We start from the raw sequence: 15,502 nt of genomic DNA, 5'->3' as shown, positions 1-15,502 counted from the left end.
AACATGTGGTTTAATAATGAATGCAGTTGCCTGTCTGATCTTAACTTGGCTTGTGTTTGAGCTGTGTTATGATTATATATCTGATGGCATAAAGCAGATTTTCCACTGATGCCTTTTTAAGAAAATGTTTTCTGTTAAGTGTTTGTTTCCCATGCTGAACATACTTGTATATGAGGCGAAGAGGAGCAGTAAAGCGATTTTCTTTTTCTTCCATTCTGCTTTTTTTGTGATGGAGAAGTGAGGAGAAGACAAGAGTGCTCACAGCTGTCTCTGTGGTACAACTTTCTACTGTCTGACCTTGTCGTCCCACCATGCACCTCCCCAATTTCTGCTGCTAGGTGTTCCCATATTCAGTGTTCTTATTTATTTCCTTATCCATTCAGTGAAACAAGCTTTGGGTTGCTTTTGCCTTAAAACTTCTGTGTTTCTTGGGTCTTCCTGAAGATAACTTCACAATCTTGATCAGATAGGATAGTTTTATTCACCATTTTAATAGATGGTAGTGAGGTAAATGTTTTGGTGCCTATAAGATACTTGGGGATTGGGGGAGTCTGCTTTATTTTTGACAGATTAAAAATTTTACAGCATTTTTGGCATTTAAAACACAAAATCCATCAACTTCAGGTGAGTAGAGAGTGCAATGCAGAGAGCCCAACATCTGCAAACATGTCTTCAGAGTTTCAGGTGTCCAGGAAATTAGGCATATGATCAGACGTTGGTTGAACTGGCTTGTTTTGCTTGAGAGCTTTCTGTGACAAAAACAGGGATTTAATTGACTTCTCCACAGTGGTGTTCAGATGACTTAAACAGGTCCCTAATTCAAAATGGGGAAAATATCCTGTACAAGTAAGCATTCATGGAGTCTGATTGACAGTTGGATAGGTCACTCAGTTTGAAGATTTGGATTTTCATTAGTAGTGTTCTTGGAGAATTACTTGATATTTTTTCTGTAGAATATTTATTACATGTATATGCTTAGTTTGAAAATTTAAGTGCAAAACTGTTTCCTTGTTAATTGTGTATGGCTTACTTCAGGGAACCTGTATTCTTATCAAAGAGAGAGTATGATTATGTCCTTAAAAATTATACAACTAAATGCAAAATTTATTGAATTATCTGGAATGAAAATTACTCTCATCTTTTCTTGGATGTGAATAAAACCACTTGATTTTGGTATTATAAGGATTGAAATTAGTATCTCTGGAGGGAAAAGAAGTCTGTGCAATCTGCCACCACATTGTTTTTCTCACAATATACTATTTTTTCTGCTGCTCTAAACATTAGTATCACTTACTGAAGCTCTTTCACTTGTTGGATAGACGATGGGAAGGTGGAGATCCAGGAGTATCCAATCAGAAGACACCAACCACTATCCTTCTAACACCAGAGAGAAAGTTTCATAGCTTTGGGTATGCAGCAAGAGATTTCTACCATGACTTGGATCCCACTGAATCAAAGCACTGGTTGTATTTTGAAAAGTTTAAGATGAAGCTACATACCACCGGTGTAAGTAATAACCAATTCTCTTGGATAATTGTGCATTTGCTACTCAGATTATCTTCCTGTGGACAGTACTAGGTTTTTGCCTAAAGATGGTCAACTAGATGTGAAGCAGCTCTATTTCTAAGTTTAGAGAGTAAATAAAGTAAATTAAACTCTTCAGTTAACATTATGATTCATTTTGCTTTTCACTGCATTTGCCAAGTGTATTTTGCCAGCCTTCTTTCTAGATCTTAGAAGTCCAATATCTGCTTTGCTTAGATCTTCATGTCCTAATTTTCCTGGGTGAAATTCATAGCTGTCTATGGAGTCTGCATGAAGTTGGTTTGTTCTATAAATTTACTCAGAAAGCAGAAATAGAAGAGCCATACTGAACTCTAGCACAGTGGAACAAATTTAGCCAGATTTCACTGTCAAAAGTGCAAGTGCAAATCATGTTGTTAATTTGACATTATTCCTACTGATTATATTTTTTACTTTAACGTGTTGGAGAGTTTTGGGATTCGGCCAGTACTTTCTGCATTGAGGTGTTTCCTGGTTTCATGTGTTAGTGGGAAGCCAAAAATCTACACTTTTAACTCTTAACTTGGATTAAATATCATGCATATGCAGCTTTGTTGCAGTTAATTACAGATAGATTTATTGTTATTATTTAATATTTAGTCCATATTTCTCTCTCTGCCTGCAGTTGTCTAGACATGGTAAGTGTTTAAAAACAAAGTCTAAAATAAGCAGCAAATGTCATGCTCCAGGAAATTCAAGTGATGAGTTAGATCCTCTTCAGAACAATTTTGTCACTTTTTCCTAACCGGGTGGATAATGAAGAGTTCCCTTTCCTCAAGCAGTGGTATTTAATTTCATGTTTACCTTTTCCTTTTAATAACTTCCAGTTATTTTCTTTCATGTAGAATCTTACCATGGAGACAGACCTGACAGCTGCAAATGGCAAAAAAGTCAAAGCACTTGAGATATTTGCTTACGCTCTGCAGTTCTTTAAGGAACAGGCATTAAAGGTAGGGTAATGTTTCCTTATCTGGATTTTCTGTATTTATAACTGGTATAAATGTGAGCTTAACACTTCTAACCTTGCCAAGCTTTGACCTCAGTAGTACTTGATGTAAACAAAGCAAGGCAGCTGTAGAAACTCTAGGCAAGCTGTGGACTCTGGAGAGCTCACAATAGCCTGAAGTGATTTCCCCTCACACAAGGGAAGCTTGATTCATTAATAGTAAGTGTATCACTGTGGTGCAGAGTTCTGATTATCTTCTTACTGGCTTGAATATTTTCTACTGCTTTTTTCATGGAAAAACATTGATTTGAAAAGAAAATTTAAAAGTGTAGGAGCTGAAGCTCAGGAATTAAATTTGAGACTGGGTCCTGTCCTTGTCCCCTGCACTTCTGCTGCTGGGTTGATGGGTTATTCTGTGTTCACACAAGGTTCTCTCTTATGCTAAAGAGTTGGCACTGTGAAACGCAATAGGATGGGCACCTAGATGTGTCTCCTGCCCCAACCTGACTTTGTCTTCACTGATTAAGCAAAGGGAAGTTGGATGAGCTGGATTTATTTTGTAATAGAAAGATTATTAAAAGCTCATTTATAATTTGGTGACTTGAATCTCACTGTAAGTCTGTACAAAGATGACGTGCTGAGGTGTACAAGCTGGCTAACCTGGTGGAAATAGTGTAATTATGCCTGTACAATGATTTCTACAGACCACTTGATTGCACTGAGACATTCAGTATAGTAGCCTATGTGGAATTCTGCACCAGCGCAGATAAATAGCCTCCATTACCAACACAGGTACCTTTGCACAACACTCCTTTATTCTGTTTTACACAGTTAAACTGTAGTATGTGTGCCAAAGAACCACTGACCCTTTGCAGGGGTGAATTTCATGTCGCTGTGCTGTGAGATAGAACTGTAGAATCGTTTAGGTTGGAAAAGACCTTTGAGATCATTTTGTGCAACTGTTAACCTAACACTGCCAAGTCTACCACTAAACCATGTCCCTAAGTGCCACATCTACACATCTTCTAAATACCTCCAGGGATGGTGACTCAAGTACTTCCCTGGGCAGCCTGTTCCAATGCTTGATAACCCTTTTGGTGAAGAAATTTTTCCTAATATCCAATCTAAACCTCCCCTGCTGCAACTTGAGGCCATTTCCTCTTGTCCTATTGCTTGTTACTTAGGAGAAGACACTGACATCCTCCTCACTACAACCTCCTTTCAGGTAGTTGTAGAGAGCGATAAGGTCTCCCCTCAGCCTCCTTTTCTCCTGGCTAAACAACCCCAGTTCCCTCAGCTGCTCCTCACAGGACTTGTGCTCCAGGCCCTTCACCAGCTTCGGTGCCCTTCTCTGGACACACTGCAGCACCTCCATGTCTTTCTTGTAGTGAGGGGCCCAAAACTGAACACAGTATTCGTTGTGCGGCCTCACCAGTGCCGAGTACACGGGGACGATCACTTCGCTGCTCCTGCTGGCCACAGTGTTTCTGATGCCGTTGGCCTTCTTGGCCACCCGGGCACACGGCCGGCTCATATCCAGCCGGCTATCAACCAACACCCCCAGGTCCTTTTCCGCCGGGCAGCTTTCCAGCCACTCTTCCCCAAGCCTGGAGGGTTGCATGGGGTTGTTGTGACCCAGGTGCAGGACCCAGCACTCAGCCTTGTTGAACCTCATACAACTGGCCTCAGGCCATTGATCCAGCCTGTCCAGATCCCTCTGTAGACCCTTCGTACCCTCGAGCAGATCAACACTGCCCAACTTGGTGTCATCTGTGTTATTTGGTTGCCCTGATCCTGAATGCATGTTTATGCAGAAAATCTAACAAGCATTGAGGAGAACAAAAAGTAAGACAGACATCTGTCAGGGGTTTAATTTGTAAATTCATACTGTGTTCTGCTGTATGGACTGCTTCCATTTATGTTGCCTTTTTTTTTTTCTATCTTTTTTTTCTTTTCTTTCAACTGTGGCTGGTGTTGGTAAGGAAAATGCATTTTATTTTCCATTTCCCATTTGAAATGTTGCAATACTAATTTCTTGTAATATTATTCTTGGGTCACACGATTTTTTTTTCACATTCTCCTGTGAAATACATGTCCCCATTAAACAGTTTTTGAGATTTAAAATCTCATGTAAACAGTCAAATGTAAATTAAGTACACATTGGCTTCAAATGTGCCTCTATAAAGTCAAAGTAAGCATAGCAGTTGCTGGGTCAGATGAGAATATTCATCCAAATAAGCATTGTTTAAAACAGCCTTGTTGTTAAAAACTAATGTACTTTTTTGAATGGGTTTAATTTATTCTCTATGAGATCTCACTGTATTCTTTATGGCTATAGAGAAACAATCCTCATCTTGTCAAAGACTTACTTAACTAGATTTTGGGGTTGATTGTGGAGTCACAGACTTGAACCCGTGCATAGCCTGGCGAAATTCTTAGTGAATATGAATGCTGTTGGGTACAATCCCATATACTTGCTGTGCTGCCTCTTCAGGGCTGCATCCTTTCTTGATGTTAATAAATAAATCCTTGTGATTTGTGAGTGCATGCTGAAACTAATTAGACAAGCGATGTAAATGAACTGTTACTAATCTGTCCGTTTCTAGTGCCCTGTGCAGTATAAAGGTACTACTTTTCTAGCATGGAGTTTTAAACTGCAGCATAGCTAAACAAACACAACACCTTGGCACAGCACATGCAGAAACTTTTTTTTTACATTCTAAAGGCCCTTTGTTCACCTTTCTGAACCTTTCCCTGTTTGAATGGAGATTTAGATAGGACATATGGTAATGACATTTTACTTGGAACCTTTCCCAAAACATGTCAGTATATCACCTAATTTGCAAATGCAATACAGACTTTCCTCTTTTTAATGGAAAAAAAAGGACAATAAAAGTACTAAACTAGACTTGAATGTTAGCTTAAAGCAAAATTTTCAAGGAGCAATCAGTCAATTTTTTTAAAGGGTTTAACTGTAACTTTTCCCTTGTTAACAGAGTTGTAAAAATTTGATTTAAAGGTGAGTTGTGTATAAAGAAGTTATTGAAAAAATCCAGATTGTAAAACATAATGTTCATCAGTGATACCTCAAATATTTTTCTGGGTATTAATCAAGATGCAAGTGTGAATTCTTCAAGCTAACAGCAAATCCCACACTGTGACTAAGAATGTACATAAACATTCTGTAATATTCAGCAGTGAATGAGCTGCTTTTGGAAAAACTAACTTTTCTACTTAAATGTTAAGCAGTAAACTTTTCTATAGGCCTCCTTGAGAAGGCATCAACCCTAATCCCAGCTTTTGGCACAGTAAAGCATTCTTGACAGGTTGGCAATAATTCTGATTTGTAGCATAGATGTAACAGGAAAAAAATTGAAAAGAGAAAGTTACTGTTACTAGAGCTAGCAGGAAATAATGTTTTCTTATAAAGTTGACACTCATCATTTTGCATTCACTTCTATTTTCCTTTTATTTAGGAGCTCAGTGACCAAGGAGGCTCAGACTTTGAAAACACTGAAGTAAGATGGGTCATTACAGTGCCTGCTATTTGGAAGCAGCCTGCAAAGCAGTTTATGAGACAAGCTGCCTACAAGGTAAGATTACAGGCTGAACATAGAATTGCCCCTTTAAAGCCCTAGTTGATAGACTAGATGATAAACTGTATTTGGGGCAATTAGCTCTGGTATAAACTGTATAAAAATGGTCTAGAAAAGAGTGAGACTAGAAACATTTAAAGAGGTGTTAACTCTACAAAGCAGTAGCTTTAAGTCATACGCATTCACCTCTTAAATGCCTTTTTCTTTCTATTTACTTTTATATATTGGTCTCCTTCACTGCAGATTCTGATGTTTTAGTCATCTTGTACACTGTATTCCTGCTGAATTCAGTGCACATGGAACAGATGCAGTTTTGAGACCCAAGGGAAAGCTGATTTTAACATACTGGGTACAGTTTTGTTTTGTTACTTTCTTTAGGTCATCACAGACTTTTAAAGAAAAAAAAAAAAAAGGAAGAGGAGGGAAAGCAAAGAGCCTCCTCGGTGGGACTTATTTTCCAGTTCCCATTTTCCCACAGTAGGAATGAAAGGACTGTGAACCGGATAGTCTGGATATAAAATTAAATTCAAATGTTATTTTCACCAGTAAGAGGCTTATCTGCATTTAACTCTTTCCCCCCAAATGCCCCCCAAATATTCCATATGCACTTTCCATATGCATGTCCTTTATTTCAAATTCAGTTTGCGTCTTTAATACACGAGATGTACACATTCTTCTTTTCATCAGGATATTCATTTTCTGTTTTGTTTTTTTTTTTTTTTATTTTTGGTCAGAGACTTGCATAACCCATTGGCAGCAGCTCTGTGATGCACAGTTTATAAAATATCTAGTAGTTAATGAGTAATTTGCAGAGTGCTCCTGGGAAGCACCCAGATTTTTCTAACTCTGTTTCTAACTATCTCTAATGTTGAGCAACATTTTTCTTAACAGTCTTTATTGTGGGATTGCTAATGCTAGTGCCAGAAGCAAAACACTCTTAAAGTTCTGATGGAAGGACACGGTTGTAGGTAAATCTGAAACACTAGAGACCCATTCATTATCTTTGTATATTGTTGTCTGCCTGCTGTCTGTGTGCATGTGTGCTCGTGTACTGGGAGCTGTGTAAGGAGCAGGGCAGGGTAAGGTAGATCTCTTGGCATTTCTCATTTGTGGCACAATGGAATGTTGTTAATTAGTGTCTGTGTCTGTGGTTGTGTCTGTGATTGTGTATTTTTATCGGCAAGCTTGATAAACAGCAAGGACTGACAAGGCTTTTAACTCAGGGTGTGTGATCAATTGCAGGAAAACATGAGTTTAGGGGAATAATTGATGTTTACTTGACACACGGTTGATTTTTTGTAAAGTAATGGGGATGAAGAAAGAAGTGCAGAAAACTGAGAATTCTGCATTGCCATTCAGTCTTTCATATTCCTGTTGCTGGATCCAACACATTTGTCAAACCAATATGTACAGATGGATCAGAAGTTGCAGCTCTTTTTTCTAGCTATTGGAACATGCTAGCATCCTGAAAATGAGAGCTTGTCGTAAGAGTAATCGGGGCATCGAGTAGAGAAAAGTGTGAAAAGGGAGCAGTAGAAATTTTGTTACTGGTAACACACCGAAGTACAACCACTAGTCTAAGCTGAGATTTAACTAGTGGGAAATGTTAATGAGCTGTAGAAATCTGTGGCAAGTGACATGGCTCTAAGAGAACAAAAATACTAACGGCTTTGGTCAGTGGTTCACAATGTAAAGACTTGCCTTTCTGGAATGGTTAAGTAGTTGTCTAGGCAAAGCTAAATATTGCATGGAATTAATAAAGTCAAGTAAGTAGTGTTGTAGGTCTGCTTCTGCACTCAACATCCATCAGCTTTTGTACAGCCTACAATCTCAGTGCATCTCTGACATGCCCTCATTTCTGTTTTGCCTTAAACAAAACATTGCTAACCTGGAACTCTTAATCTGCCCCAGGGCTCCTGTGACACCCCCTTCCAGCTGCTGTGCTGCTTTCTCATTTGAATGAGTAATCTGAGTGTTCCCTTCAGCTCACAGTTCTTCTCTCTTTCCATCCAGCCTATCAAAATCCTGCTAATGCTGTCTGCATGATAGCTTTTCCTGTCTGTACATACTGCTGAGCTTTCATCAAAGCTGTAACTGATTTTGCATCTTGGTTACTGCAACATCATTTCCTTGGCTTTGGCAACTGTCATCTGGCCTGTTCTCTATCTCTTCAGAATATTGCCGCTAAAGGGTTTTGTGGCCTCACATTTGACAGGGAATCAACCTACATTTGACTCCTTCATTTGTGTCATCTCAGACATAAGCTGCATGTCCTGGACATGAACATCTGTAATGCAAACTCATTTTCCTCCTCTGAAACCCCCTCTAAAATGCTGTTTTATTCATGCATACAAAAACTTGACTGTGATTAACCTACTGATATGTGAAAACTGCTCCTCATTGCTTCTTGCTGTTACTCTGCCTGCCCCATCTGTATTCATCTATTGTGCTTTTTGTATCCTTAACTCTTTTTATACTTGAGTCATTACCTCTTTGAAGCAGGTGTTTGTTTATTCTCATTTGCCTTGCTCTCTGGGCCCTCCCGAGGGACTAAGTCTGGTAGGCTGTAGAGCCGCATGTCTTTACAGCTTCACTTTGCTGAATCAAAATTGCTCTCTTCCTGAATAACAGTTCACAGATGCTTCTTCCTGTCCCTCATGCTTAATTTCTATGTGTCCAGAGATAGTTCTAAAGCTGTGTGACACTTGTTGGGGTCTGGTCACACTTGGAGTGAGCTCTGTGGCAAGAGCAGAGTATCATCTCTATAAGACCCACTTTGGCTTAAGTTTCCTTTCTCAAAGCATGTCTGCTGGGATAAGTGTGCACTGCATCTGTGTTCGTTACATCCTGAATAATGACTCTTGGGATGTGTTAGTCAGGTTTGCCATTGTCCCCACCAGTAAAATATAAGGCATCATAAATAGCGTTAACTTTTCTTGTTTCCGTGTCCTAGTTGTTCTGTTTAAATTTTTTTGCTTTGGTGTAGTTGTCAGAAGTGCTGCATTTACCAGTATTAGAAGGAATCCCATTCTCATGAAGAACTCGCATCGTGAGTAATAAATTCAAATTGTTGATGTATTTTCTTATTTTGGAGACCTTGGCAGCATGGTCTGGTGGGACAACATGTAGTAGGACTCCATCCTGCTCATTTGGGTGGGACCTGCCCTTATTCTTGTCCTTGCAGAAGCAGGCAAATGCAACTACCTGCACTGGCCCTGAGGTTTAGACCCCAACGTGAAAAGATGGCTTAGGTGTGGAGGCAAGCCACTTCTTGCTCGTGAACATGGCCTGGCACTTACTGCCTCATCAGAATGGTGTGTTAACATGGACACAAAACCAGGATCCCACCTCTGTGTCATCTGAGGTCCTACTGACACAAGAAGATTCAGTGTTTTCTTAGTCTTGTATTACTGATGACAAAAAAAAAAAAAGTGTGTCTTCTAATGGAAAGGTGAAACTCTAAAAGTATTCAAGATGATTTGTGTAGAAATCCATTGAATCTAGGTAGGCATGAATAGTTGGTTCAGTCTTAACAGCACTTTGCTGTCTTGATATATTACTATGAGCACCACTTTTAATCCTTCACCCAAATGAAATTCAGGCACTGTAGATTGTTTATTAGAGGAACACAGCATCCAATATTCTTGGCAGAGTGTTTCTTTTTAGTAAAGGCATTTTTCCAGCTCATCTTTTAATACACATTCTTTGGGCACAGTAAGTGCAGAGCAGAATCTGCAGGCTGGAATTCTGTGAACATGCCAATAGGAATAAGGTTTTAAGGAAGAGTTAGGAGTGTGACAGGAGTATGTGAATGCAGAAGCTATAAAATAAGAAAGTAAAACATGGCACACCAAATGCACTCAAGGCAGAGCAAAGGAAAGGGAAGGATAGTGCATTTTTCTAAGCTTTCCCCAAATGTTCTGTAGGCTTACAAACATCAGTCAGCTGGTCTACTTAGAGATATCGAGAGTTCTTTTTCTTTTTCATATGAACTGTTGATTTTGAAATGGAGTTCTAGAGCTCTGAAGTAGATTTATCTTTCAATTACAAATAGCAAATAAAATCATTCGCATGTTAAGCTCGTATAAATAGAGAGGCAGTCTAGGTCCAGTGAGCCTGAAATTCCAGAGGCTTTCTTTAACCAGCTCTTATGCTGAATATTTATTAATGTTTTCACATCAGTTTCATCATTGAATGTGCATGATGAGAATTATTTAACACGTTGTGTTCCACGGTTACATTACATTGATCAGTACTAGCCTGCTCTGTAGAAACCTTCGGAGAAAAGTGAACGCATTTGGTGAGAGAGTAATGTGATGACACATAAAATTCCTTGCTAATAAAAACATGATGTGAAATGTGTTTGGTTTTTAAAAAGATGACTAGAGAGACTTAACCAGATCGATATCTGTGAAGCTGAGCTACGCTTAACTCCTTTCTAAGTATTATCTTTGGTACATAAAATACACACAACTGAAATTTATTTGTCTAGGCACAGTGTAACAGACTTCTGCTATAAACTACATAAAAAGGCAATGGATGTTCAGGCATAAGCAGCACTGGGAAGCTGGTGATTTCTTTGAAACTGTACTTGTTAGTGGAGGCAGATGAAGCAGAAGTGCGTTAATGCATCAACCATCCTGATTATTTGTAGCTTCTGGGGTTCTCTTGAGTCCATGCTTTCACTTTTGTGATATTAATATCTTTTTAATCATAAGGATTAAAATGTTTATTAAGTGATATGATAGGGAGGATTCTGCATCTTGTAGCTATGTTTAATTAGGAAAGGATAACTAATTGAGGGGTGAAGATTACAGAGTGGGAACTCAGCACAGTGGGAAACGTGTACTAATTGATCTTGGTTTACGCATTTTAATTACCCAGCCAGGTTCAAGTGAAAGCAGAGGCAGTTGACAAAGCCATCTGCTAATCCAGTTCTGTACATTTCTGTTTGTCCAATTCTGTGGCACAAGTTGGAATATTTGGAGGTTTTCTTTTTATTTTGCTAAGCAAGTAAAATAGGAGGTTTTTGTAGCATTCTAGGTAAGAATAGGTAGAAAGAGCTGTGCCTGTCTTAGAAAGCTGTGGAACATGTTTCTCAGGATCTTGGAAATTGCCTGAAAGGGCACTTGAACCAACAGAAATAGCAAAAAATTAGAATCTTCCCTCTGCCTGGTGGAAGGACTGTGCTAGACGGGGTTTTCCAGCCAAAAGAAGAAAACGACAGTCTTAAAGGCTTTAAATTACAATCAGGAGGAGTGGGGGGAGTGCTAGAAGTCCAGAAACAAATATAAATCAGTGTGGACAAGGTCTAAAACTAGCGGGTAGGATTGTCTGTAACAAGTTCATAGAAAGGACAATGAAGGAGGATAATAGATAGGTCTAAAAGGCATCTTAGATGCCAGTATTCAAGTACAAAGGCAGGGAAAAGAAATACAAGCTGAAAAATATTAAGGCAAAATCAGAAAGCCCAAGGTACAAAATAAGATGCAACTAACAGAAAATAGCAAGCATATAGTTTTCTTGGTGAAACTGCTCTCAGTCAGGGCCACTTGTGTCTCTTTAATAAAATCAGCCTGAGCCATAAGGACCTACAGTGAGGATATTTTGAAACAAAGGGAAGGGGGGAGCCTAAGACACTAGGAGAATACTTAAATAGGAAGAGAGTCAGGCTTTGCTGTTGTGGTAACTGGAGCATGCCCATGGTACAGAAACCATTTCTAGAATAATGTAACATGAAAAATTGAAAAGCTTATGTGAATTTAATGGCTTCATTTTTCTAATGCATGCTACTCATAAAATTTGCAACTAATGTCCTCCTGCACCTTGGGGGATATAATGTAATGCAGCAAAAAATTCTTGGTAATGCCACTTTGAGCTAAGCTTTCATTTACTGCACAAATGTGATCTGTGGCAACAGTCACTTGGGAGTGAGCTGCAGCAACGTCACCCTAGTGGAAGTATGGACTCAATGCCACTGTGGTCCCATTTACCATCAACCTGTCAACAAACATAACCTCTCTTGTAGCACGTTATTGTTTGGCAGTATGCGAGTCAGCTTCAGTAATGCTAATTTGGATTTGTGGTCCTAATACCTGTGAAAAATTTGGAGGAATGAAAGGGCAGGGGCACAACAAAACAAGCAATCTGGAGATTTTGTGTAGCCTGTTGTGCAAAGAGAAAAGTTGGTGATTTCAGAGTCTTGTGTTTTTTCCTTACCTTGTAAGGCATCCAAGATTCTTCCCCTTAGAAAATTGTGTCTACATATCTGGGATTACTTCTGAGACCAAAGTGTGATAGACTAGAGGTGATGTCCTAAGTAAGGTCTGCTGCAGTTATTGGTGTTCTTTTCTGTCTCACAAATACAAGAAATCCTTTTCTCTCTCATGATGAGCCAGAAAGCTTGTGCCTTGCCTGTATGTAGCAAATCATCTTTCTTTCTTATCAGTGGTTCACAAAAGCTTTTTGAGGAATAGCCACAGGTAAACTGCAGAACCTTCTCCATGCATTGTAAACAGAAGTGGTTTTAATGCTGCTTCATGATCGTTAGCCAGTGTTCGTAATTCAGATATTTCCTTCCTTATGTTCCACTTTCCTTCCTCAAGGCCTGTTCATCAGCACATGCTACAGTACTAATTTCCAAACCACTCTGCTCAGATCTGTTCTTGGATTCATCCATCTCACTGTTATAACCTGTGAGTGTTGTTTCTCTGCAAACTACAGAGCTCTTCCCTAGAAAAGTGAAGTATAATTGGAAGAGGACATTTTTGGATTTAAGATAGCAACAGGAATAATCTTCTCATCATGCCATGAAGTAGGACTTATGTATCTCTGTTTCTGTCTGGAAAGCAGCCACTTCTAGAAATTCAGTTCCAGTGGGCATCTTCTAAAGGCAGTGGAGAACAGACACCCCTTCTGGGGGTAGATAAGCTCTCATTTTCTGTCTTAATAAGGACAGCAGAATCTTTTAGGAGACATTCGGGGCAGACCACCATACAGTGCAAAATGGCAACTGAATTTTCACACCACTCCTCTCAGTAGTTGGCAAAAGGCAGCTGAAATACTTTGTTTCCACTGAGAGTGTTCTATGGATGCACCTCCTGGCGATGCAGGTTCCAGTACAGGGGAGAAGAGAGAAAGCAGGAGGCTTATGACAGGGATATAGGCTCAGTGACTGCATCAGAAAGCATTCAGATAGCAGCGTGTTTGGAGTTTTGGGTGCTGTCTTGTGCTGCTGGGAGATGTGGCAGCCCTTCCCATCTCTGCACAATCTGTTCAAAACAGATGTGAACCCTCAGTGAGCCAACACCGCTCCTGTGGCTGTGGCTGGTGCAGATCTGAGCCCAAACTCATGAGCTTGCTCAAGTATGTGCATGAAGAGGGGAGTTAAAGACTGAGGGGGTAGAACAGGCAGTGGTATGTGGCAGTTCCTCCTGACCCTCTTCCCAGATCCTCCCACAGGTGCAGTACACACATTTTCCTACATTTTTATCTCTGATTTCCATCTCTCACCTTTGCCAAGACAGAACAGAAGATTCTTTCCTTCCACATTAGCCCTCAGGTCTGCAGGGCCCTGTAAAACCCTGAAATCACCTCCATGGGGAGTTCAGCATGAATGGTCTTTTCCTTTGAGAAGTAAACAAATGACCAACAGTCCTTCAAAAATGAAAGATTTATTTTTTCAATGAAAGGATAACTTTAGGATAAACAGCTTCTACACATTTCTTGGTGATTTCTGACAGGTATAAAATAGTTCAGGATTGTCCCAAGGACCTTTTTCTTTGGGTCGTAGGACATGTCTGCTAGTTTTGGGGTAGGGTGACGTTCCCCTATCAGAGCTGCCACAGTACAGTTTTAAATTATAAATTTCCTCAGGTTTTTGAACTAAGACAGACCGGTTAAAGGACTTCGTCTAACTGTGAGAGGAGGGTGACGTTTTGGAAGGCTTGACAGAGAGGAGCCCTTTTTGTCATCATGGTTGTTTTCTGCAAGAAGCCGCATTTACCTTAGCATTTGGACTAGAAGTATAATCTTAATCCTTGTAACAGTTATATAGTGAATACTGTATTCTTTCAATATTCTGCAATTCTGCTAGTGTCACATATAGGGATCTGACAATATTTCCCGTTCTCTGTCCTCTCATTGCTCCTACTGCTCAGGATAACTTCATGTTTGCACGAGTAATACTTCACAGAGCTCAGAAGCCTTTGAGACTATCTGCTTCTCTTCCTTCACTGGTTTCCATTATGCATTTTGGGAGTTTCAAAAGTTTGTATTATAGCCTACATTTAGTAAATGTTATTGTTTTATAAATTTAAAAAGGGAAATTATAATACAAAATCTAGAAGACCTCATGAGTATGGGTTTTAATAATAGAATCAAACAGTGCTTACAGTCCCAAAGAATTCCAAGGTCAGGTTGAAAATACAAAGAATAGATTATAAAAATAATGTATAAAATATAAAGTATAGAAATGCACTGGTAAAGCAGTCTGTGCTTTTAGCTGGGTAACAGCAACCCCAGGAAAAATAAATTGAGGCAGTCTGACCATGCTTAGCAAAGGCGTTTATCTCAATAAGACAGCCTAGCCATCTATAACAAATCAGTTCATCTAATCAGTGACCACACAAATACAGCCGTTTTGGCTGTAGCCAGTGCAACTCCACAAAATTCATTATTCAGAGTGTGCTGAAAGTAAAAGTCACAATTCATTACAGTTCTAGGTGCCTCATTTATCTTCTTGCTTTTCAGAATGGGATAATGCCAGAGTTTCTAAACAGCCATTAGGAGGGAGCAATGTTATAGGCTGTACTTTATTTCTTATCATAGGAGTAGCTTTATTGATAGGTTACTAAACAGTAATGAAATGAATTCTGCTTTGGTCCAAACCAGCTTGCTAAGTAGCATGATCAGGTAGGTGTATGACGGATAGCTTGATTATTCAGAGTCCAAGCATCCCCCATTCCAACAAACTTTGGCAATAGCTCCATTGTAAACCTTGGTATTGAGTTGGATACTCAGAAATTGATGCATTTGCTTTAGTGGATTGTTTCACAAAGTTTGGTCTAAGTGACTTGCAAAATGTTACGTGGGGAGCTTGTAGCAGAGCTGAACGCAGAAGAATTGAGCTTCAAGTCCAGGTCTGCTGTTTGTATTCTCATGCTTTTAAGCACAAGACCATTTTTTCTCTACAACCAAATACAGGAAAATGAATTAATTAGGAATTGAATTTCCCTGTCTGACAAGACACTGGACTGAGGCAGATTGGTTTTTTTTGGTGCAGATTGTATTAGTGTTGTAAATTCAACTTGTGCATCCGTGATGCATTAAACTAACTGCTTTTGCTATATTGAATCACTTTAAAAAGTGACTGATGGCTGATGTTTAAGGCTAAAGG

The 15,502-nt window shown here is 39.4% G+C and overlaps 1 protein-coding gene across 1 annotated transcript in view; it reads left to right on the top strand.

Moving 5' to 3' along the window:
- The window catches only part of HSPA12A (heat shock protein family A (Hsp70) member 12A), a 63,271-nt gene that overhangs the window by 23,190 nt on the left and 24,579 nt on the right, over window positions 1–15,502 (top strand). The window contains exons 4-6 of the mRNA XM_069797064.1: window positions 1,320–1,506; window positions 2,409–2,513; window positions 5,986–6,102. Coding sequence (XP_069653165.1) covers window positions 1,320–1,506; window positions 2,409–2,513; window positions 5,986–6,102 — 409 coding nt within the window. The remainder of the gene's footprint in view (window positions 1–1,319; window positions 1,507–2,408; window positions 2,514–5,985; window positions 6,103–15,502) is intronic.

The sequence above is a fragment of the Haliaeetus albicilla genome, chromosome 11 (genome assembly GCF_947461875.1).
Source record: "Haliaeetus albicilla chromosome 11, bHalAlb1.1, whole genome shotgun sequence".
Taxonomy (NCBI): Eukaryota; Metazoa; Chordata; class Aves; order Accipitriformes; family Accipitridae; genus Haliaeetus; species Haliaeetus albicilla.
The sequence above is the reverse complement of the archived record's forward strand: the minus strand, read 5'-3'. Positions and strand labels throughout refer to the sequence as shown.